Source organism: Lissotriton helveticus, chromosome 9 (assembly GCF_964261635.1).
Source record: "Lissotriton helveticus chromosome 9, aLisHel1.1, whole genome shotgun sequence".
In the NCBI taxonomy this organism is placed as follows: Eukaryota; Metazoa; Chordata; class Amphibia; order Caudata; family Salamandridae; genus Lissotriton; species Lissotriton helveticus.
In genome coordinates this window covers 1,127,552,596-1,127,577,205 of record NC_136070.1, presented here as the reverse complement: position 1 = coordinate 1,127,577,205, position 24,610 = coordinate 1,127,552,596, and the positions used below count along the sequence as shown (strand labels likewise).

At 43.7% G+C, this 24,610-nt stretch overlaps 1 protein-coding gene across 1 annotated transcript in view; it reads right to left on the bottom strand.

Annotated features, from left to right (window-relative positions):
• The window catches only part of ATXN7 (ataxin 7), a 371,238-nt gene that overhangs the window by 43,994 nt on the left and 302,634 nt on the right, over nucleotides 1–24,610 (bottom strand). Inside the window, exon 9 of the mRNA XM_078661542.1 lies at nucleotides 6,441–6,562. Coding sequence (XP_078517668.1) covers nucleotides 6,441–6,562 — 122 coding nt within the window. The remainder of the gene's footprint in view (nucleotides 1–6,440; nucleotides 6,563–24,610) is intronic.

The window sequence follows — 24,610 nt, the reverse complement described above, 5'->3', positions numbered from 1 at the left end:
ACAAATCTACAGTAAAAGAGTGGATGCTTTTCTGCATTAAATGTGGTACATTTACATCTGTACACTAAAAGTGTGCTTGCTTGTTATGAATTAAAGAAAGAGTCCCATGCTGTTGAAGATTAACAAAAACTTTCTGCAGGAAACGATGGTTAGCGCAGTCAATATTAGCACCTTTATGGGATTATATTTTTGTAGCATGCTGTGATGTTTTTAATAACTGTTCAGTAAAATTATTTACTTCCAAGCACTTCTGTATAAACTCGGTTCACAAATTAAGTGTATTTCATCAATATAGATGCCGTCCTGGACCTGAAATTTGCTTTTGAAGCTGGTGCAGACAGACTCGGATGAGAATTCTTCACTCCCATACCTCTGGAAACCACTTCACTTATAAACATTTGACATTACTTTGAGGCCTGTACTAAGAGAACAGCAGGTCAAATTGTATTCAGGAGTACCAGACTAGACTATATTTACAGCCTGGAAGGCCTCATCATTTGCAGGGCGGAGTGGAGGAAAGGCTGACAAATTAAAAATGGTTGTAGCTGCAAAACACAAAATGAAAACAGCCTATATCCAAGTTCAAACCCTTCCTATCTGGTGAGTCAATTGGTACAAAGGGAAAATAAAGTTAAGCTCTTCACTCCACAGCTACAAAGTAAGTTTACCAACGAGGTCTAAATCAGCTATATTGGAGGGCTATTTTAGGAATTCTAGGGCTCACTTTATAGTGCACACTATATCTCTCAAGCTGAACACTTAATACGGTGCTTAAAAGGGAGGATGCCCACCCCACATCCTTAAATGAATCCAAGGGTTTCCTATACAAGTAAACAGCCTTAAGCACATGTAAATTTAAGAGAGCAAATTCTGCAATTAAGTTTCAGATAAAAGGTTCATTTCTGTTCCATGTTAACTCTATTATTCCATGCCCATTCATTGCCAACAAGTGTTTCATTGTGTTGGGCGTCTAACCCATAGACTTCGTCAGGGCTGGAAACCAAACTGAAAGCATCTATTTTACACGTACCAAACATTTGTCATACAGTTCATTAATCTTGACTTCCTACACAAACGTTTATGAATTCACACCCGGGAACAGGGTCCGACTCTGAATTGCTATTGGAGCATGACCTCACCTTCTAAATGATGCTTGCTTGAGGGTGGTGCCCTTTTATATATTTTTTGTTGGGTGTGACAAGTATGATGGGCTTTTTTGTTGTTATACAATCAATGTAAAAACGGATGGGATCCAAACAATAAAGTCCCTCCTCTTTTTATGAAGGGTGAAGCCGGGCAATGCAGATTGGAAGGTTACCAGCTTGTTCGACATGAAAAGAAGTCACTATTTTCAGTAGGAATGCAACTCAAGTCATCAGTTTGTCTGGCAAAGAGGATGAATATAGTGAATGGACCGAAAGTGCATGCAGTTCACTTATGTGACAAACTGATATCACAGCCAAAAAGACTGGCTTCAGGGTCAAAAGGAACAGTGGGCAACATTACATTGGCTCAAAGGTGGTGAACATCAAAAAGGTGAGAAAAAGGTGAGAACCAAATTCAAGTCTCACTATGGCATCACAAAGGCCTTTAACTGGAATGTATGTTGTAAACCTTTAAAAACCTCATCACAACAGTTACTTTGTGCAAAGAAGGCTGACTTGGCAACCGTAAAAATGCTGAAAGAGCCAACAAATAGCCTTTAACAGTGTCCAGTGCAAGTCCTTGCTTGGCCACAGATAAAGCAAACAACAAAACATCCAACAGTGTGGCCTGTAATAGGTCCATCTGGCAGTTGCTGCACAAAACCACAAACTTGTGCGAATGCTAATGGTACACCGAATTTGTAGGAGTGTGCTAAGATAACATCAACAAACTTAAGAGGGAGCACAAATGAAATCAACTGCTGCCATTCAATCTATATGCTTAGAGATGCAGGTTGAGCAGGCTCAGTTGCACGATCCTCATGAAGCGGCAGTTTGATCAAAGGACGGATGTTCATTCTCAGGAGTTCGTTACCACACACGCTTGGCCAAAACTGGAGACACTAAAATGACTTGCCTGTGTGACCTGCACCTCAATACGGGAACGGCATATAGGAGCCCCTAGCTCTACTACAAGTGGAGAATGTTTCTGAAAGACAACCTGCTAAAAAAAAAAAACAGAGTGTTGCGTTCACTACGGTGGAGAAAAGATTGAACCAGGGCTCTCCCTACCGCTGGAAGATGCCCTGCACCATTTTCAGGTGCAACTGCAATTCATGATCCGCTAAGCATCTATGGCTGAGTTAGTCTGCCCTGGCGTTTAGAGGTGGTTCACAACCAGAGAAATGCCATCATGATTCAGTCACTTCAAGAGGCACAGGGCTTCTATGTACACACAGAACCCAAGACTCCACTGCTCTATGCTTGTTGCAGTACCACACGGCAGCGATGGTGTTGTTTGTGAGAACTTGCATCAGCCTACCTCTGATGGTTTGCAGGAAGGCCTTCAATGCTAACCATACCAACCATAACTCCAACACACTGATGTGGAGCCAGGTTTCCTCTGAGCTACACATCTTCAAGATGGCTTCCCCAACCCAGCAGTGACTTTTCTGTTACCAATGTTCGCTCTAGGAGAGGAGAGGTGTCACTGTTGCATCAGAGCAGCCAACACAGCAGATCTTTTCCAGTGTCCTTTGAAACCTGGATGAAATCAGATAGATTCTTCTGGGGTAGTGTCCACTGGCACTTCAGCTTCCACCAAAGAGCCCGCATTTGCAATCGGGCATTCTTGACCAGCACGATGCAGGAGGCCAACAGCCTAAAAGTCATCAGCACTAATATCCAGGTCAAAGGATGAAACAGCGGAATTATAGCCTGAATGTCCTGGATTATCCACTCCTGTGGAAAGACGCACTATTGCACTGTATCCAGGATGGCTCCCACAAACAGGAACGTTTGCAAAGGTGGCAGGTGTGACACCAGCACGTTAATAGTGAACCCCAATGACCTCAATAGGTTTGCAGTTGTCTGGAGGTGGTTTAGGATTACCTGGGGCTAGTACGCTTTTAACAGCCAGTTATCAAGGTTTGGGAAGACTGGACGCCCCAACCTCTATAGGTGATCTGTGGCATTGACATCACCTTTGTGAACACCCAAGTGCTACTGGTAAGGTCAAAAGGAAACGCCGCAAACTATAAATGCTCCTGACCCACTGTGCCCCACAAATGGCTCCTGTTGATACAGAAAAAATCTCCATCCAGACTCAAGGATTCAGGGCAGACAGAACTTGGGTCCAGAGACCTCTATCCTTCTTTGGCTAAGGAAATAGTGGTAATACCCAGTAACTGCTTTTGAGGACGGAACTCTCTCTATGACCCTTTTAACCAAAGGGGCCTATACATTCTTCTTACAATGGACAACTGGTCCTCTGTCAGCCTCCTTGAAATAGGAGGGCATAGTCCTATCACACAATTTGAAGGACCCATCTGTTGGACGTAATGGCTGATCACCCTTAGAGAAAATGGCTGATTATTTCTTCTACAGGGTGTCTGCGAGCCAGAAAATCCACATTAAAGGGGTTTTAAAGTTGTGGTTGCTGGAAGGGTGGGAGGGACAGAGCTGGATTGTCCCTGATGTCCTTGTCTCTGGGAGTCACAGCCTCACCCACAAAAAAGCATAGAAGTTTCCTGTGGCAGAGCTGGGATCGGATGCTGACGTTCTGCCACTTACCTGTGTATCCCTTAAATGAGCGAAATTGTAGGGGAAACTTACATTACAATTCTGAAAATGCAACTTTTAGAAAGTTGACATTTTCTTGAGTCAGCCATTTGATGCCTGCTGCCTGTCTCTCACCACATGTCTGAGGTGGGTGACAGCTTGGTTTTGTGTATTCCACCTAGACAGCCACACACAATGGAAGCTTAGGAGTGACCAGATGGGCCATCGTGACAGGATCGGAAGGAGGAGCTGGGTACAGCTTCACTTACACTTGAATAGGCTGTGTACTGTCCACACATAAAGGGCTGCATAACCCCCTATAGTGAGTCTGGAGCCAGAGCAGCAAGGGATCTGTGTGCTTCAAAGGCCTGTCTTTGAAGTCTCCCCCACTTCAAAGGCCCAACTGGGTGTAAGTACTGGACCTCTGACACCACCACTTCAATACACCTCTGGACATGTGGATACTCTGCCAGGAGGAAGGACAGCTGTCCTGCTTAAAGAACCATCACTCAGCCACTCCGATGGAGCTGCTGGCTTGATGTGCTGACCTGCTGCCCTCTTACCTGGAGAGGAAGAACTGGACCTGGAACCCATCTTGAACCCAGGACCCCAGAGGAACACAAAGGGCTAGTTTGCTGGCCTTATTGGACCATCAGGGACATAACAGGCTCCCTACAGCTCCTGGACCCATCTTCAATGAGTTCCTGACCTCCAAGACGCACCTCACCTCTCAGGTCCCTGGGTAAATGGTGTGGTTCTTGAGCACTTAAAGTCAAGCTTTGGGCTCTACGCGAATGGGCCCAGATAATCAGCATGAGCTGCCACAAATGTCTCTCTTCGCACAGCAATCATTGTCCCCTGGCATGGATCGTCACCGGAATACCCCATTTGCCCTGCTCTTCGCGCTACGCGGACCACCACAAGCGACACTCCTGTCGAACCTCTCCCCCGCAAACGGGACTCTTGCAACCAAACTTGATGAGGTAAAACTTCAGCAGGACTAACATGGGGCTGTATACGACCCATGCTCCATCGCGGTCGGTCTGAACTTTTGGATTTGACCCGGTCAAGCGCCCCGAAATATCCCCAGTTGGTGCTTTATGCTTCTAAGTGCTATTTTAAAGTTTATTATTTAAAGGTTCATAACTCCAGTTTTACTTATTGGATTTTTGTCATTTTGGTCTTGTTTTATTTCTAAAACTAACTTCTATTTTTCTAACCTGGAGTGGAATTTTTTAATATTTGGTGTTTTCAATGTTTGAAGTGTTGCACAAATCCTTTACACATTGCCTCTAAAGTTAAGCCTGACTGCTCTGTCAAGCTACCAGAGGGTGTGCACAGGTTAATTTGGGATGTGCTTTTGCCTTACCCGGTCTAGGATTACGGTTACTGCTTGACCAGGGCTTATATCCCAGTCAACCCAATTTCTAACAAATAATATTTCCTCTTAATCGTCCTCTTAAATATGATTTAAAAGCGTGTCTAGATTATATTTCTTGCAATTAAAATGAGAAAATATTAAGAGGTGGTACAATGCAAGAGCTAAAAAAACAAGCATTTGCAATGCAATAGGTCTCGCATTAGGAACGTTTGAGCTATTCGTATTGTAAATGACAAATTGTTTATTTATGTGTTGGTTTTGAAAATAGCGAAATTAATAGCTTTGTCATTTACAATGACAATAGTTATAACTTTTGCAAATGTGACACCTATAGCATTTGTAATGCAATACGTGTTGTATTTACGTGACTTAGGTGTATTGATATTACAAATAACAATGGCTTTTAATTTTTGATTAATACTTAAATAAAAGTTATTGTAATTTATAATGGCAATAGCTTAAACTTTTGTAAATAACTTTTGTGAAGATTATGTTCAGTGTATTTTATTGTGACTAAAATCCAAGAACAGAAGTGAAATATTAACATCTTTTTGTGACATTTGTAATAAAGCTTGAAACATTGAGAGAACATATTTGAACCAGTTGTTTTTGAATGGCTGCACAGATTGATGTTGTGGTGCCCCTGAGTGATGCTGTGGTGATGCGATAGAAGGAGTGTGATAGATAGATAGGAGTGCGATAGATAGATAGGAGTGCGATAGATAGATAGGAGTGCGATAGATAGGAGTGCGATAGATAGGAGTGCGATAGATAGATAGGAGTGCGATAGATAAATAGGAGTGCGATAGATAGGAGTGCGATAGATAGAAGGAGGGCGCTCGATAGATAGGTCGATAGCGATAGAGTGAGGGCGCTCGATAGATAGGTCGATAGCGATAGAGTGAGGGAGGGCGATAGATGGATAGAGGGAGGGAGGGAGGGCGATAGATGGAAAGAGGGCGATAGAGGGAGGGAGGGCGATAGAGGGAGGGCGATAGAGTGAGGGCGATAAGAGTGAGGGGCAATAGATAGAGTGAGGGTGATACTGTCAGTATGCTTTCTAACAAGCAGTGATTTTATTTTACAGTCTAATCCCTTGATTGGCATTTTGTTTCCCAAAAAGAAAAAAATACATCATTTGTATTTCAACAAATATGGTTTATGAATTACGGGAGGGAAAAAAGGAGCAAAGTAGAGAGTTGAAGTAAAAATTTTATTCAGAAAAGCTTTAAGAGTTCTAGAGACAAAAGGCTATGAATAAATTAGATTTGTCAGGTTTATCCTTAAGTACTTAGAAATTTGAAAAACCCTTCTGGAATATCTACATGGATTTAACAAGCCATATTTCTACTTACTTCCACATCTGCGAATTTAGATGTTTATCAACCATGAAATTAAGTGCACATCGGATATGGTCCCACCGCTTATCATACACAAAACAACCTCTTCCAATCTGTCGACTCCCAAATGAGCAAACCTACAATAAAAATGGAAAAAATGAATACATGCTAAAGTTATTTTTTATGTTTGTTCCTCAAGTCATGCAAGATTTTAACTTCTCAGATATTACCCATTTTAAAAAAATGTATGAACCTCTGCATCAATTGAGAAAAAAAATCCTGTTTCCTACTAATGTCATATTCATTGTAACATTTTTTACTATCCCACTTTTTCCCAAATTCTCCATTTGGCCTTGCGCAACCAAGATTTTATATGATTAGATTGACTCGTAAGTTTTTGGGATTGGCCTCAAAAGTGCTGGTACACTTTCAAAGCCATGTAATCAAAATGATTTGTATTGTAGCACAGCAACACTTGCATGATTAGAAGACGGTTGTTTTGATTCACAGAGTTTGAGGTTAATACCCACAGAAATAAAAAAAATCTATTTATTTGTTAAAATCATAGCATACAAATGAAGTTCTGCTTGTTCTTGGATCAGTAACATAATGGAAGACTCTTGTACCTTCTCACCACAGGAGTAAATGTGACTCCATGTGGTCGGACCTGCCAGAAGAGAGGCTTGGTTTTAGATATCATGGGCACCCCCCTTTATCCAGAATGTATGTGGGTCAATAAAATGTCATTATATATACACACACACACACACACATATATATATATATATATATATATATATATATATATATATATATACACACACACACACACAGGCCCAGTAGCTAGTGATGCAAAGGCTCATTTATAGCTTTCCCATAGTAAAATCATCGTTTTTGGTTCACAGCATTGTTAATGGTGATAATTCCGATTTTTAAAAAAACGTGTTTCAAACCTACACAGAGCTGCACAGCCCTCTAAACCTTTCCATTTTCTTCCATTTGACAGGAAAAATGATAGGACTGAAAAGAATACTAGATCCTATAATAGGACTGAAAAGAATACTAGATCCTATAACGAAAGAAAAGTACCATTTCATGTTAAGGCAACCCAAAGCCACTAGAATCTCAACATGATCACGAAAAAAAAGAAGATCTGATCTTCGTTTAGTTTATTTATTTTTCCATCTCAAAATAATCAGATGATATTCTCATTATGCACGTCAGCAGCTGTATTTCTTGATATCCAATTAAATTCAAGGGGCCCCAATCATGCTACTGGCAGGAAGAAGCAGCGCTTTCAGGTACATGCTTTATAGCCCGTAAAAATGGTTATCCCTCCCTACATGAGCATATAAGGTAAGATGGCAACTTTAGCTTTGCATGCTCTCTAAGTTGCACTAGGTATATCCACTGCCTTCAAAAAACGATGCTTAACATTTCCCCTGACTTCTATACGCTAGCTTCCAACATTGGTTAAGGAAAATGCTACTTACCAGTATGCATCTGTTCTTGGCATGTAGAGCTGCAGAGTTGCACACTGAGCATAGATCGCCACCTAGTGTTGGGCCCGGATGTTTGCAGTTTGTTGTTGTCCTGAAAAGTTCTTTGGAAGTCACGAGATAGGTGACTCCTCCTTTGAACCACATTGAGCATGGGCATCGGCTCCATCCCCAGATTGTTTTTCGCCATTAGGGAAATGAAGCTTTGCAAGAGAAGGAAGGATGCCCATGTAACTTGCATCTAATTAAGATAATACTGGAACAGACAAGGGTAGCCGGGGAGGCGGTGGGCATGTGCAACTCTGCAGCTCTACATGCCAAGAACAGATGCATACTGGTAAGTAGCATTTTCCGTTCGAGGCATATGAGCTGCAGATTGCACACTGTGTAGAGATTTTATAGCAGTACCCATCCCTAGCGGCGACCACCCCTATCTGTTGCAATAGTTTGGAATAATGTTTTGAGAACAGCCTGGCCCACATTAGTTTGTTGCTTGGTTTGCACATCTACACAATAGTGTTTTGTGAATGTGTGTGGTGTAGACCATGTAGCTGCTCTGCAGATGTCATCTGGGGCAATGTTCCCAAAAAATGCCATTGAAGCCCCTATTTTTCTTGTAGAGTAGGCTTTAGGAGGAACAGATAACGTACGTTTAGCTTTGTGGTAACAAATCCGTATGCATTTGACAATCCATCTAGCTATCCCAGATTTTGAAATGGGATTACCTTTGTGTGGTGGTGAGAAAGACACAACAAGTTGTTTTGTCTTACGAAAGGGTTGTGTCCTCTCTATGTAGTATAGCAATGCTCTTTTGACATCTAATGTGTGAAGAGCTCTTTCTCGTACTGTCTGTGGTCGCGAGAAGAAAACGGGCAGTTCCAAAGATTGATTGGGGTGGAAGGGAGAATTTACTTTGGGTAGGAATTTTGGATTGGTACAAAGAACTACCTTATTGTGATGCATTTGCAAAAAAGGTTCTTGAATGGTTAGTGCTTGTAGTTCACTAACTCTCCGCAGAGAGGTAATAGCTACTAGGAACGCAACTTTCCATGTTAAAAATTGTAGTTCACATTTGTTTAAGGGTTCGAAGGGAGGCCCCATTAACCATGTGAGAACAACGTTTAAATTCCACACAGGTGAAGATGGTACCCTGGGAGGAATTATTCTTTTAAGGCCTTCCATAAAGGCTTTAATGGCAGGCACTCTGAATAGAGATAGATTTTGTCTGTTTTGCAGATATGCTGCTATTGCAGCAAAATGTAGTCTAATAGACGTATAGGCTAAGTTGCATCTTTGGAGATGTAGTAAGTAACCTATGATGTGTTGAATAGACACATCTAGAGGATTAATATTGTGGTAGTGACAATATATTACAAATCGTTTCCACTTGGCTGCATAACATGCCCTAGTGGTTGGACGTCTAGCTTCTTTTATAACATTCATGCAGTCTGAAGGAAGGTTCAAATATCCAAATTCTAGGATTTCAGGAGCCAGTTCGCAAGGTTGAGCTGAGCTGGGTCCGGGTGTCTGATCTCTCCACGGTTCTGTGTTAAGAGGTGTGGAGACAGGTGTAATTTTTGGTGCGGTACTACCGACAGTTGTAGCTGTGTACCACGGCTGTCTGGCCCACGTTGGGGCAACTAGGATGAGGGTCAGAGAATGGTGCTGTAGTTTGCGTACTACTAGTCGCATGAGTGGTAGAGGTGGAAAAGCATACGCAAATCTGTTTGACCAGTTCATCCATATCGCATTGCCTTTGTACAGTGGGTGTGGATATCTGGCAGCGAAGCTTGGGCATTTGGCATTTTCGTGGGTGGCAAATAGGTCTATCTGAGGTTGTCCCCACATCTGAAAGAATGGACGAAGAACTTGCATATGAAGTTCCCACTCGTGGGTCTGTTGTGTTTGTCGGCTTAACAGATCCGCTATGGTATTTTGTACTCCTGGAACATGTTGGGCTAGAAGGAATATGTTTTGAGGTATAGCCCACCGCCATATGTCTTGTGCTAGTTGAGATAGCTGCAGGGAGTGTGTGCCTCCCTGCTTCTGTATGTAATACATGGCTGTCATGTTGTCTGTGCGAACTAACACAGCTTTGTTTGATACTTGCTTTTGGAAAGCTTTTAGTGCTAGGAATATTGCTAGTAACTTCAGAAGATTGATGTGGAGTAACTTTTGTTGTGGTGTCCACCTGCCTTGCATGGTGTGTTGCAGTAGGTGGGCTCCCCAGCCGGAGAACGTCGTCCCTTGGAAAGGTTTTTGGTGTTCCACCACTGCAGAGCGATGAGTCCGACCGTTTACCAACACTAGGTCTGTCAATTGACCTGGAGCCTAGTTCCACTGACGTGATAAGCATTCTTGTAGCGGACGCATTTGAAGTCTTGCATGGGGCACTATGAAAATGCAAGAGGCCATCATCCCTATGAGCTGCATGAACACTTTTGCTGGAAGGGAGTGTGGTAGCTGAAACCTTGTTAAAAGAGTTTGTATGCTGGCTAGCCTTGCTGGAGTGGGATAGGCAAGCGCTTTTGAGGTGTTTATTGTGGCACCGAGGTATTGTTGTACTTTGGATGGTTGTAGACGGGACTTGGCGTGGTTTATTGTGAACCCCAAGTCGTGAAGCAGTTGTATTGTGGCATGAGTGTGTTCCACACATTGGTTGTATGAACTGGCTTTTATGAGCCAGTCGTCGAGGTACGGGAAGACATGGATGTGTTGTCTTCGTAAATGCGCTGCCACCACTGCTGAGCACTTGGTGAATACTCTTGGTGCTGTTGTGACTCCGAATGGGAGTACCTTGAATTGATAGTGCTGTCCGTCTGTTACAAATCTGAGACACTTCCTGTGAGCCTTGTGAATGGGAATGTGGAAGTATGTGTCCTTGAGATCAAAAGTAGCAAGGAAGTTGTTTTGCGACTGAAGCGGAAGGACTTGTTGCAGTGTGACCATGTGAAAAATGTCTGACTGTATGTATATGTTTAGCGGTCTGAGGTCTAGAATAGGCCTTGGAGAGCCGTCCTTTTTCGGAATCAGAAAGTATAGAGTAAACCCCTTTGTTTTGTTGGTGCAGAGGAACTGGTTCTATTGCACTTTTTTGTACGATATGAATGTCAGCAGCCCTACATGCCAAGAACAGATGCATACTGGTAAGTAGCATATTCCGTTCGAGGCATGTGGGCTGCTGAATTCATATCTGTGCATAGACTGTATAGCAGTATCTCCTCTAGCGGTGGTTACCTGTACCAGCTGCAGCAATTTGGAAAAGAGTTTGGAGGACAGCATGGCCTACAGCAGCTTGCTGTTTTGCTTGCACGTCTACACAGTAGTGTTTTGTTAAAGTGTGTATGGTTGTCCATGGGGCTGCCTTACATATGTCTTCAAGGGGAATATTCCCTAGGAAAGCCATGGATGCCCCCATTTTTCTTGTTGAGTGTGCTCTTGGGGGGACGGTTAAAGTGCGTTTAGCCTTTTGATAGCATATTTGAATGCATTTAACTATCCATCTGGCTATTCCTGACTTTGATATAGGATTTCCCTTGTGTTGTGGTGCAAAAGCAACAAATAGTTGCTTTGTTTTCCTAAATGATTTAGTTCGGTCCACATAATAAAGTAGAGCTCTTTTTACATCTAGTGTGTGTAGGGCTCTCTCAGCTACTGACTGTGGATTTTGAAAGAATACTGGCAGTTCTATTGATTGATTAATATGGAAATTGGATACGACCTTTGGCATGAACTTAAGAACCACCCTGTTGGCGTGTACTTGCATGAAAGGTTCTTGGATTGTTAGTGCTTTTAATTCGCTTACTCTTCTGAGTGAGGTAATGGCAACTAAGAATGCTACCTTCCACGTTAAGAATTGTAGTTCGCATGAGTGTAGCGGTTCGAAAGGAGGTCCCATAAGTCTGGTAAGCACTATATTTAGGTTCCAGACAGGGGAAGGGGGGTGCCTTGGAGGGATCACCCTTTTTAGACCCTCCATGAAGGCTTTCATTGCTGGTACTTTAAACAGTGAAAGGTGTTGCCTGTTTTGAAGGTATGCTGCTATAGCAGCGAGGTGTAGTCGTATGGAAGAGTATGCTAAGTTGCTTCTTTGTAGATGTAGCAGGTAACATATGATGTTTTGTATAGAAGCATCTAATGGGTTGATTTGGTTATTGTTGCAGTAAATAACAAATCTTTTCCATTTAGCTGCATAGCACGCTCGTGTAGTTGGTCGTCTCGCCTCCCTAATGATGTTCATGCAGTCTGGAGGCAAGTTAAGATATCAAAACTCTAAGACCTCAGGAGCCAGATCGCTAGGTTCATCTGATTGGGATCTGGGTGCCTGATTTCTCTATGGTTCTGAGTTAGAAGATGGGGTGCGAGGCACAGTCTTTGATGTGGAACTACTGAAAGTTCCAGGAACGTTGTGTACCACGGTTGTCTCACCCATGTGGGAGCAACTAGGATTAGTGTGAGTGAGTGTTGTCGCAGTTGCGCGCCACCAGCGGGATTAGCGGTGCTGGGGGAAAAGCGTACGCAAATCTGCCTGACCAGTTCATCCATATCGCATTGCCCTGTGACAACGGATGTGGGAACCTGGCGGCAAAGTACTGGCATTTGGAGTTTTCTTTTGTGGCAAACAGGTCTATTTCTGGGTGAACCCACTGTTTGAAGAATGGTTGGAGAACTTGGGGGTGAATCTCCCATTCGTGCAGTTGTTGGCTGTGCCTGCTGAGCAGGTCCGCTATCTGATTGTCCTTCCCTGGAAGATGTTCTGCGAGTAGAAAAATGTTTTTTGGAATCGCCCACTTCCATATGCTTTGTGCCAGGTGGGATAGCTGTGGAGAGTGCGCTCCTCCCTGTTTCTGGATATAGTACATTGCGGTCATGTTGTCTGTCCGGATCAACACAGTCTTGCTGTACAAGTATTTCTGGAATGCTTTCAGGGCTAGGAATATCGCTAGCAACTCTAGTTGGTTGATAAGCAGTTTCTTTTGTTTGGTTGTCCAGAGCCCTCGTACTGTGTATTGAAGGAGATGGACTCCCCAGCCTGTCAGTGATGCGTCCGCTGTTAGTACTAGCTGTGGAACCGGCTCTCTGAACAGTCGCCCCTTGGAAAGGTTTTGTGGGTTCCACCACTGCAGAGAGTTGTGAGCACGACTGTCTACCAACACTAGGTCTTTTAGTTGTCCTCGAGCCTGGTTCCATTGCCGTGCTAGGCATTCTTGTAGGGGACGCATTTGAAGTCTGGCATGGGGGACAATGAATATGCAGGAGGCCATCATGCCTATGAGCTGCATAAAGACTCGAGCCGGCAGTGTGTTGTGGCAGAAATTTGCATGCTGGCTATCCACGCTGAGTTTGGGTATGCCTTTGCCACGGAGGTGTCTATAGTGGCTCCCAGATATTGTTGTGTGTGGGATGGTTGCAGATGCGATTTTGGGTAGTATATCGAAAACCCTAGGCTGTGTAGCAACTGAAGTGTTTGAGACGTGTGTGTTGCACACTGCTGGTACGATTTTGCTTGTATTAGCCAATCGTCTAGATAAGGGAACACATGGATGTGTTGCTTTCTGAGAAGTGCTGCCACTGTCGCTAAGCATTTTGTAAACACTCTTGGAGCCGTGGTAACTCCGAAGGGCAAAACCTTGAATTGGTAGTGTTGCCTCTCTATTGTGAACCTGAGATATTTTCTGTGGGCTGGATGGATAGGTATGTGAAAATACGCATCCTTGAGGTCCAGTGTTGCTAGGAAGTCTCCTTGTTGTAGCAACGGGAGCACTTGCTGTAGTGTGATCATATGGAAGTGCTCCGACAGTATGTATTGATTTAGGGGTCTGAGGTCCAGTATTGGTCTGAGGGAACCGTCCTTCTTGGGAATAAGGAAGTATAGGGAGTATACTCCTGTCCCTTGCTGGTGGAAAGGGACTGGCTCTATGGCCCCCTTTTCCAGCATGCATTTCACCTCTTGTTGGAGCAGGGTGATATGTTCCGTGGACATTGGACGGTGTCTGGGTGGTATGTTTGGTGGTGTAGAAGTCAGTTCTAGGCAATAACCATACTGGATAATTTCTCTCACCCACCTGTCCGTGGTAATTGCGTGCCAGACAGGTAGGAACTGTTGGAGTCTGCCTCCGACCGGTGTTAGGTGGTCTGGAGGTAGCGTGATAAAGTCACTGTTTTGTGGCAGTGGAGGCTCTGGTGTTATTGCCTCTACGTGCTCTTCCCTTATTATTGTTGCCCCTATAACCTCCTCTGTTTGAGTTTTTGGTAAAGGAACCCTGTGTGTTGCTATTGTATAAGGATGACATCTGGGAGGTATTTCCTCGTGTAGTTGCTCTGTATGAGGAGCGTTGAAAGGAGCCTCTATGTTGCTGAAACTGCAATGCCCCCATTGATTTTGCGGTTTCTGTGTCTTTTTTCATTTTGTCTAAAATGGTGTCGACAGCAGGCCCAAATAGAAAGTCCTGATTGACTGGCTAGTTAAGAATGGTGGACTGCACCTCGTTCTTAAAGCCTGAGATGCGCAGCTATGCATGTCTGCGTAGTAAGACGCTAGTGTTAATTGACCTGGCTGCTGTGGCTGCTGCGTCAAGCGCACATTTAACACCTTGGCTGCTTGACTTTTTCCCCTGCTGTGCTGGATCATAATGGAAATGGGTGTGTTCATGACGAGCTCAGCTCGTCATGAGCACACGAGAGGTGTACCTCATGACGAGCTGAGCTCGTCATGAGCACCGAAGGGGTTAATGGAGGCATTTGTAATACATTTTCCCTCCGGTATGAGGTCATCAGCTTGTGCTTTAAAAGGCTCAGGTAGGTGTTGCATTAGGCTTTCGAGCTGGTCATAATGTGCCCTGTCGTAACGAGCCAGTAGTGCTTGTGTGTTAGCAATCCTCCATGAGTTGGAGGCTTGTGCTGCTACCCTTTTACCGGACGCCTCTAGTATCTTTGATTCCTTATCGGGGGGAGGTGCTTCCCCTGTTGTTTGGGAGTTGGCCCTTTTACGTGCATTAGCCACTACCAGTGAGTCTAATGGTAACTGCCCTCTGATGTAGGTAGAGTCTGCTCTATACTTCTTTTCTATCCTGAGATTGATTACTCGTGCCCTGGCTGTATCCTTAAATATGTCAGGTGCGTGTTTTAGCACTCCCTTTAACATAGGAAGTGTTCCGACACTCTTTTTTGAAGCGTGGAAGGTGTCAAATAAGAAGTCTTCTTCAACAGGGTCATTATGCAATGTCTACATTGTGGTACTGCGCTGCCCTGTCTATGAGTTGGTTGAAGACAACGGTGTCATCAGTAGGTGACGGCCTAGTTGGATAAGAGGGTACATCAGGGATGGGATGGGTGTTATAAGGGTCTGTTGGCTCCTCCCATGGTTCCTCTTGTGGTTGAGGATCTTGTGGAAAATCATATTCTGGCTGTGGATTTTCCCCCGTGTTCCCCTCATTGTCCCCGTGGTGAGAAGGAGAGTAATGGGCAAAAGGTGTAGTAGGCATGATAGGATAGAAAGGGATGAAGGGCCTAGAGGGAAAAGTCCCAAAGTCCTTCTTCTTTAATGGAATAGGAAAATGAGAGCCAGTGTCCAATGGTCTCTTCTTCCTGTGCAGGATTGTGACTTTCCCAGTGTCTGGGTTACTATATATTTTTGCTTAGTCGTCTGATGGATCTGGATGGAAGAGTTCTTCCTCTAGAGTCCTTGGTTGAGTGTTAGACTTTTTTGGGGTCGGTAAAACCTTATTTTTCGACGACTTTTGGTGTTTTATTGCTTTTGTTCGGCTCGTGCCCTTTTTTCGGGTCGACCGGATCTTTCGGCTAGATATGTTTTTTGTGCTCGACAGGCTTTTTTGGTTGCTTGTCCTTTTCCGAGTCGATGGTCTTTTTTGGATCGACTGGTGTCTTCGGAGCACTTATTTTCGGGTCGATAGCCTTGTCCGTCTGTGGTACGGGCTTCGGTACGGCACCCTTCTTGTCGGCGACCTTTGCCGGGTTGACGGTTTTCGGTACAGTGGGCTTTTATGGCTCGGCGAACTTTTTTGGTTCGGCGGCCTTTGGCTGTGTGTCCTTGTTCGGTTCCCCTTTTGGGGTCGACGCTTTTTGGCTGAGCGGTCTTTTTATGGTCGACAGTCTTCTTTGGCTCAACGGTTTTGGGCTGTACGGCCTTTTTCGGTTCGACGCCCTTAGGGTCGACGACCTTCTTTGGCTCTGGAACCTTCTTAGGGTTGATGGTGCTGGGTCCTGGGGTCTCTGAAGGTTTCGGTTTCGATTTTGGAGCCGAGCCGGATGGCGGGGCTGGCAAAACTTTTTTCGGATCTTGGCTAAGGCCTTTTGGCGATGCCTCGACCGGAGCCTTTGGTTGCGGGGTAATTGGTGTCGGGGGCTGTGTACTCACGATTTGCCCCGGTGGGATCTCGTCATCGGAGTCAGAGTAGTCCTCGACGGTGACGATCTCTAGGTCCGAATCTGGAGCTTACGGTAGTTCTTGGTCATCATCGAAGATGTTGTCCGGTGCCTGTCGCTGCATCTCTTGCCTAGCGGCCCGTCGGATCCGTATGGTTTTCTTCGACCGAAACTGGGCGCAGGCTGGGCAGGTTTCTTCCCTATGGTCTGGGGAAAGGCACTTGTTGCATACTGAGTGTTTGTCAGTATGTAGGAACTTGGAGTGGCATTGTGGGCACCTTTTAAACGGGCTTCTTTCCACCGATGGTAGGCTCACGTGGCGTTGAAAAGGCCCAGCAGCCCGAGTCGAGATGGAAAGCTTGATCGAGTAGAGAGGTACCGAACGAGAACAATACCGTCTAAGTCGAAGGCCTTTTGGCCTTTAGAAAAGTTTTGTTTCGATTCAGAAGTTGGAGTATAGGAGTAACATCCGAACCCAATGGCGGAAAAAAACAATTTGAGGATGGAGAAGATGCCCATGCGCACTGTAGTCCAGGGGAGGAGTCACCTATCTCGTGATACTTCGAAGACTCTTCCAAAACAACAAAGTGCAATCATCCGGACCCAACACTAGGCGGCGATCTATGCACAGATATGAATTCAGCAGCTCACATGCCTCGTACATATTTTTACCTTCCTGTATAAGTTCTTTGGCCCTATTTTTGTATTTGTCAGGTAGATGCTGCATTATTGACTCTAGATCATCATAATGAGCTCTGTCATATCTGGCCAGCAACGCTTGGGTGTTGGCGATGCGCCAGATATTAGCTGCTTGAGACGCTGTTCTTTTGCCTGAGGCGTCAAGTAGCCTGGATTCCTTGTCTGGTAGTGAGGCCTCGCCTGATGTCTAAGAATTAGCACATTTACGTGTATTAGACACTACTAAAGAGTCTAATGGTGCTGGACATTTAATATAAACTGGATCTGTAGGGGCAGCGATATATTTTTTCTCAATTTGAGGATTGAGGACCCTAGCCCTGACGGGGTCTTTAAAAACCCCTGTTGCATGTTTGATTACACCCTTAAGCATTGGTAAAATGGCAGTAGACCTTTGTGTGTTATCAAAAGTGTCTAGTAGGAAATCTTTCTCCATCGCATCTGTATGTAAGTCCACCCCATGATATTGGGTAGCTCTTTAGACTAGTAGGTTAAAACCTATAGTGTCCTCTGGTGGGGATGGTCTAGAAGGGTATATGTCGTCTTGTGGGACATAAGGCACATCAGGGGTGTTGTAATCATCCCATGGATTAGGTGACTGCGGGGGACTATTGGTCCCTGCTGGGTCATATGCACCTCCATCTGTGTCATCAGAGTGTGTCTACATCATCTTGTGGATCAGGGGATGGTGTAGGTGAACGGTGAGGGAGAACAGTATGGGGAGGTGGAGGAGAAGGCGAAGGCACACTTAATGGAGAGGTTGCAATGGCTCTTCTTTGGAGGAGGAGGTGGTGCTGGCACATCAAGTGGTCTCTTTTTGGAACGGAGAGTCAATTGACCAGTCTTAGGATCCTTGACAAGAGTTTTTTGGTTAGGATCAGGTGTGAAAAGTTCCTCTGAACAGGGCAGATCCTTAGGTGTCGAGGTTTTCTGCTCTGTAGGTTTTTTCGGCATGGAGTCGGAAGCTGATTTTGGTTTAGAAGTGTGCCCTTTTGAAGTGTCCTTTACCGCAACCTGTTTCTTCGGTTACAGGTGTTTTTTTGGTTGCGAAGCGTGTGAATCTGGAGCTTTAGGCGGTTTTTTAGTTGGCTTCTAATGCGGTTTCAGCATCGATGAGCCGTTGCCAGTGTTCGGTGCCGTGTGTTTCGGTGTCAGAGCAACGGTTGGCGTGGTTGACGAAGATGGCTTTTTCTTCGGTGTCGGATCGGCACCGTGGATAGGCTGGCTCGGGCCCGAGCTGCCTGAAGGCTTAATGGGCTTCTTTGCCGGGCCCGATGGCAGGGCGTGGGAAGCAGTCTCTCCTTGTGCACCCGGGCCCGAAGGTGAGGGTGTGCCCGAAGCCTTTTTAGAGAGTGTCGAGGAAGGGTTGGGGTCGATGATTTTACTTACGACCCGTTGAGCTGGAGTGACTTCCTCGATGTCGGAGTCTTCGCGTCTGAGGAGCTGGTACTCTCTTCAGCGTGCTGGTGTTCTGGCACATCGACGCCCTCTTCGAAGATGTCGTCGGGGATCGAAGCTGACGAGCGGGACATTGTTCTTCGAGCTCTTCGGTCCCGGATCGTCTTCTTGGAGCAGAAGGAGGCACAAGTGGAACAGTCTTTAGCCTCGTGCTCCGGTGAGAGGCAAAGGTTGCACACCTCATGTAGGTCAGTGTGGGGAAACTTCAACCCACATCGAGGACACTTCTTGAATGGCGTCCTTTCCATGAGCCAGAAGTAAGGCCTAGGTAGGCCCGAAGACCTTCGCCAACGACCGGAATCGAAGACTCCGAAGTTGAAGAATCACGTCGATGTGGAGCGCGATCGAAACAATACTGTCGAACTGGGTGAGGATTGCGCGCAGAAGGAAATTGGGTTCCTAACCGGAGCGCAGGAAACACATCCGAGCCCAATGGCGGAAAAAGAAATTGTGGATGGAGCCGATGCCCATGCACAATGTGGTCCAAAAGAGTAGTCACCTATCTCGTGACTTCCAAAGAACTTTTCAGGACAACAACAAACTGCAAACATCCGGGCCCAACACTAGGTGGCGATCTATGCACAGTGTGCAATCTGCAGCTCACATGCCTCGAACATAATTATTTCAGAAGAACTTTCAATTACATACACTGCAATAGTGAAACCGGTTAGCCATCTCCAAATACCAAGTCTGGACTCTTCTGTTACCTCAAAGGTTAAGGTTTGTGTCTTTCAAACTTTAAAGTAAATAATACGTTTGTAAAATGTAACCCAATGCCCAAGTAGCTGTTAAAGTCCAAATCCCAATCTATGTCTGATTGTAAGATTATTGCCTTACACCACATCAATAAACGATAAACCAAATTACACTGGGCAACTTTATATGTCTAAGAACGCTGCCAGCAGGTTGCATAGTATCAAATACAATCCACTTGCTCTAGGGACCAGGCTGAGCTTTGCAACAGATTAATTAAATGAAAAAGCAAACAGAATAAGCTTAGAGAGAACAACTTGCACCACAACAGAGCTTGATCAGCTAAATTACAAACACAGTGTGCAGAAGTACCTATGTCCCCCTACTCTTGTGGCAAATACAGGAGTGAAAAAAAGAGTTGCTAAGTGCCCATCTTGTAACAAAATCTTGCTTTTCCCAAAGAATATAACTGTACAGCATGCACTTCTCTAAATGGGAGAGCATCAGAAGAGCAAAGATCTTAGCTCCAGTATTGAGCAGAGATCAAATCATAAAGTATCTGGGTCGCTTCTCTTCTGCTTTAAAACAAATTGGCATAAGAAGCAACCCAGGCCATAAAGCAAGGGTAGACTCACTTTGAACTATAAACACCATGTCTAATACCACCAGATATACATTGCCACATGAAGACTCCAGACCAGAGAGAAGATTTTGACCGAAACCTCTAGAGATTTGGAAACAAAATGAAGAAATCTACTTGAAGGAAAAGGCAAAATAAAGTAAGTCTTATTTCTGGGAAAATGCATGTGTAGATATGTTACAATCTTCTATTTTAAATGGAAAAATATTAAAAAGGCAGGAGCCTCACTTGTGATTGTCACAACAGAGAGAAAAAACAGAACAGAGGGATCTGCCAGTGTGATGCATTCAGGGATTGTAGTTGTTCTTGGCTGCTTTAAAGGGACAGGCAAAATCTAGGATCCTCCAGGTGGTCTTTAATTCATTTCTAATTTTGAGTGTTTATAAACTTACACTCAAGTTATTAACAGAAAAAAACACAAAATGTTGCCTTTGCACAGGCATAGTTTGATTGTATTCGTTGAAGTAGTTGTCTCTGCTGAGAAGTGTTCCAAGATTGTGCACTGCTATAAGCTACAGTATAGCGTTTAAGACTTTGGAGAAGCTCCCATGTTGTAGAAAAAAGGCCTGTCAGCTAGTTTGCGAAGTCCAGGATATCAGATTGGGGGCCCCTGTAGAGTCCACTCCCAGTGCCAATACTGCCATGATCTTCATCTTCAGACAAATTTTTTTAAAATCACCAGCTATAGAAAGGGGGACTACTGCTATTAAACATAAGGGGAGAACACTTTTTGAGAAACTCAACCTTGAGGGCGACACTAAATTCAGTGGAAATGAAATAAAAAATAATGTAAAATATGTTTCCAACTGCCCAAAACCAACTCTCCACCTTGGGCAATGTGGAGAAAGCTTGGGTTTTATAGGGCAAGGAAGTGTGAATAAGCATCAATCAATGAGGGAGTGCCGTTCCTAAAAAAAAGAATCTTAAACTGAAAAACTATGGTTTATACCATTAAATTAATTCTTAACCATATGCCCCCGGATGATTCTTAAATCAGGTCCTTTTAAAGATGGGGGTCCTATATGTCATCTATTGAACAGTAATCAAAGCTCTGTAAATTATTCAGAACTTTGAGTTAGTCTTGTGCCAGTCAATAGGCACAAGTCTATCAGAGCCTCCACATCAAACTAGCGATGCAAGACAAACCAGGTGAAGGATACACAGCCCCTCTCTAAGCATGTACCTACACTGATCATGAAATATATGCGTTCCAGGGGGATTTCAAAATCTGCTAGCAGCACCTGATCGTGTCGAGTCCAAGTATCCTTCTATTTTATGCATGTTGACTAGCTGTGACTAACACAGCTGACACTTTAGAGCCAGATCGAGCCACTATTAGTTTCCCCAGAACAAGTTCGAGGTTATGGAAGGAGCGTCAATAGTGGTTATGGCAGCTTGAATCTGCTTCCAAACATGTGTTGTCACTACCATGTTTAAATTTGAACTTGGATACCAGTGATCTTTGTGAAATACAGCCTACTCACATTAAAAGCAGTCTTGGATAAATATCATTAAGATTTTTGAAAACCTGGGAAAATGGGCAGTTTACTATACTTCCAATTCCAAGTAATTTATCGTGTTTTTTGGCAAAAGCACATTACCTGCCAATTGAAATGGTTAAGCTAACTGTACCCAAGCCAGCCACTAAAAGTCTAGGAATAGTAGTTGATCAACAGCTTTCCCGGGGACCACAAATTAAAGTTGTAGTCTTAAACTGTGGCTTTATTCTATGAACGATCAAGAAATGACAACCTTTTCTTTCTGTTGAGGCCTTAAATACTATTACGGCAGCAGTTATCAGTGCAAGGCTAGACTATGCAAATAGCATCTACCCTGGACGGCGGAAATGTGATACTACTAGATTACAATTGTTCCAGCATGAAGCAGATAGGTTGGTCTTTAGGGCACTTCATAACACTCTTACACACCGCTAGCACTTTTGAAACAACTTGACTCATTACCAGTGAAAAAGAACATTCAATTTAAAACCTGCTACTAAAGCTATGTGGGATGGCCCCATACGCTTTGATCGAGTGCTGAGCACACCCAAATGAAAGAACCATGCTCCTCCTAAGCAAATCTTCCGGTGTGCTAAGATTTTGCAAGTCAATGATTGGAGGCTGCATGTTTTTGGCCTTAGCACCTACTGAATGGAACTTCTTTCCATTAGCCATGTGATCCCTAACTGAACTAAAAGCTTTCAGGAGTGCTTTAAAAACATGGCTCAGAAAGCATCTGGGTTGTACTCCTAACACACTAACTAGTTTTTTTCCAACCTTTTCAGTGATACTGTAGCGCCATATCTTTGTATGAATGTGCGCTTTAAAAGAACTGCTTAACTTAACATCAGAACAATCCCAAAAGGCCAAATCTAATACATTTTACACAGTTACTAACATTAACTTTAACTGAAGTCCTTTCATTTGGTATCACATTCTGTGCCAAAGTTTCTGCATTAACTTAAGGCCCCCTGGCATACTCAGTAAACCTACACTTTAGTCTTCATCAGAGACCCCAAAATACAGTTTGTGGAATATGCACAGAACGGGCACACAAGCCAAATTAATAATGCAATTCAAATACTCTTGGCACACTTGTCTCATGTTGGTATTTTTTAGGCTAGTCACATGCATTTAAAGGACACGTATGGATCTAAAGGTCTAGTATTGGTTAGCCATATTATATTTAAGTTTTTCATTGCAAGGACTGTCCATAGCCTGTTTTGCAGTCATTGGTCTGCTGCTATTAGATGCATCAATCAAATCTTCTCACTTTTAGTTCTTGCTGATGGGGCTCCTAAATCGATGATTACTACTTCAGGCTGCTTCGAGATCAGAACCAGCATTTCCTTAATACGGCTTGGCACTTCCTTCCATACACCAGTAAGTTTTAGGATTGTCCCCCAGTCATGTATAGTAGAACACTCATCCTTTCCAGATCCACAGGGTTTTTATGCCATTTTACGAATATCTGCTTGAATCTTTGTGACGTCACACTACCACCAGCGCTGCTCTATATGATAAGTGCATTTTTACATTTCTGTTGTGTCTTCACACAGGTCCCCTCAAATTTCCAGCTTATTTTTCTACCTATAGCTCTTTCCCATGTACCTTGCTACCTCTATTTCCCATGAGTTTCACTTTTTTCAGTAGCTTGTATTTAAAGGCGATCACTGCCTGAACAAAGTGCAAAAGTAGTCATCTATGTAGTTTCCGCTGTTCTATTAGCTTGAATACATCATCCAGATTTGGACATACGTCAACATGACCACATCAGTAGGCCAAATTCCATTTACATTGGCCAAAGGACTATCATTCCCCTTACAAACAAATATAGTTTGAAATTCTACCTCTCAACATCTACTGAATACTGGACTCAGCAGAACTCAAATCCAGTCTGATTTATCATGAATGGTGTAAATGGGCAGGGGATGGTAATCCAATTCACTAACTGAACTGTAACATCAAACACTTACCAGGGTGTGTGTGATATCACTTCATTATACAGTCCTAGATCAGGGCTCCTACAGGGCCATAGAAGACCGCTATCCCCCAGTCACTGCTTCACAGGCACCTGTTTTTTTGGTTTCCCTCAATGTCCTCAGGGGTACAAGGTGTAGGTGGGCTGCCTGGTATTTTATAGGTCTGGTGCCATCACAATTCTCTTTCTTCCCTCTCTGTTCCTACACATCCACTTATTTTTATAACCGCATGATTTCTTCCTTGGATATGGACATCAGAATAGCTCAAAACAAGTACTTTAGTCTGGGCAGTATATTATTTCTAACTGTTGCTACTCGCTTTTACCATGATAGTCCTAAAGATTTCCACCTGTTAGGTCTTCCTGTCCTTTGGCTTTAACTGCTGTTTGTGGCAAAATCTGTTTGTAGTAGGAGCTAGTAACAGCAGAAGCAGACCAATTTTGAAATGTGTTACTCCACTGAGTTCCCTGACCAAAGTACATCCATTTAACGAGTCAGATACAGCATGAATGATTATCGCACTACCATTAGCAGCTGAAACAGAAGGACATCAAGTAGTGTAATTTTAGCTCCTAACCTACTGAGAGGTAGTATCACGTAGGCAATTAAAGACAGATACCCCTTGTATTTATTTGGCCTAGTGCATCACTAGCTAGGGGCTTATTGGCATGCATCGAAAATCCCAGATTATAAGCTTCAATGAATGGCAGAAAAATATAGCCATTAAAAAGCAAGGAGTTGCTGCTATTATCTACAACAGAATAAAGGTTTCAGACCCAAATAAATGACAATTTTACATCGAAGGCTTCAGTTTAAAGAATGATGTAACAGTTCAATAATATAACTCTGGGTATTATTTTATACCAGGTAGACATTAAAGAGAACAGGCAAGGTTAGGTTTGATCACCATGCTTCATTTATACTTATAAAGATGGCTAGTGTCTGTATGTCTTAAGGTGGAGCCATCTCAAAGGTCTGGGGTAGAGCCTAATCTGCTGCGTTTAATTAGGTAGGATAACACTAAACATTTATTAATTTTCTGGAACATCAGGAAGGGAGAAATTGATGAATAACCATAACAGATTTTACATAAACTCACTGTGGTCATCCAAGTTTTATTTTAGGATAAAAACACACCAACTTCTCTGTGCCAGTTCCTCCCGTCAGACGTTTCATGCTAGTATCGACTCTTGATGAGATTATTTTGTAACATTTTGTAATCTGAGCCATGGTATGAAAAAGAGCAGACTGCACATGCTGAATGCATTTTAAACATTCTTGGGTATCTAGGATTGTTTACAAACACTATATGAAGGGTCAACTTCACTGTAGT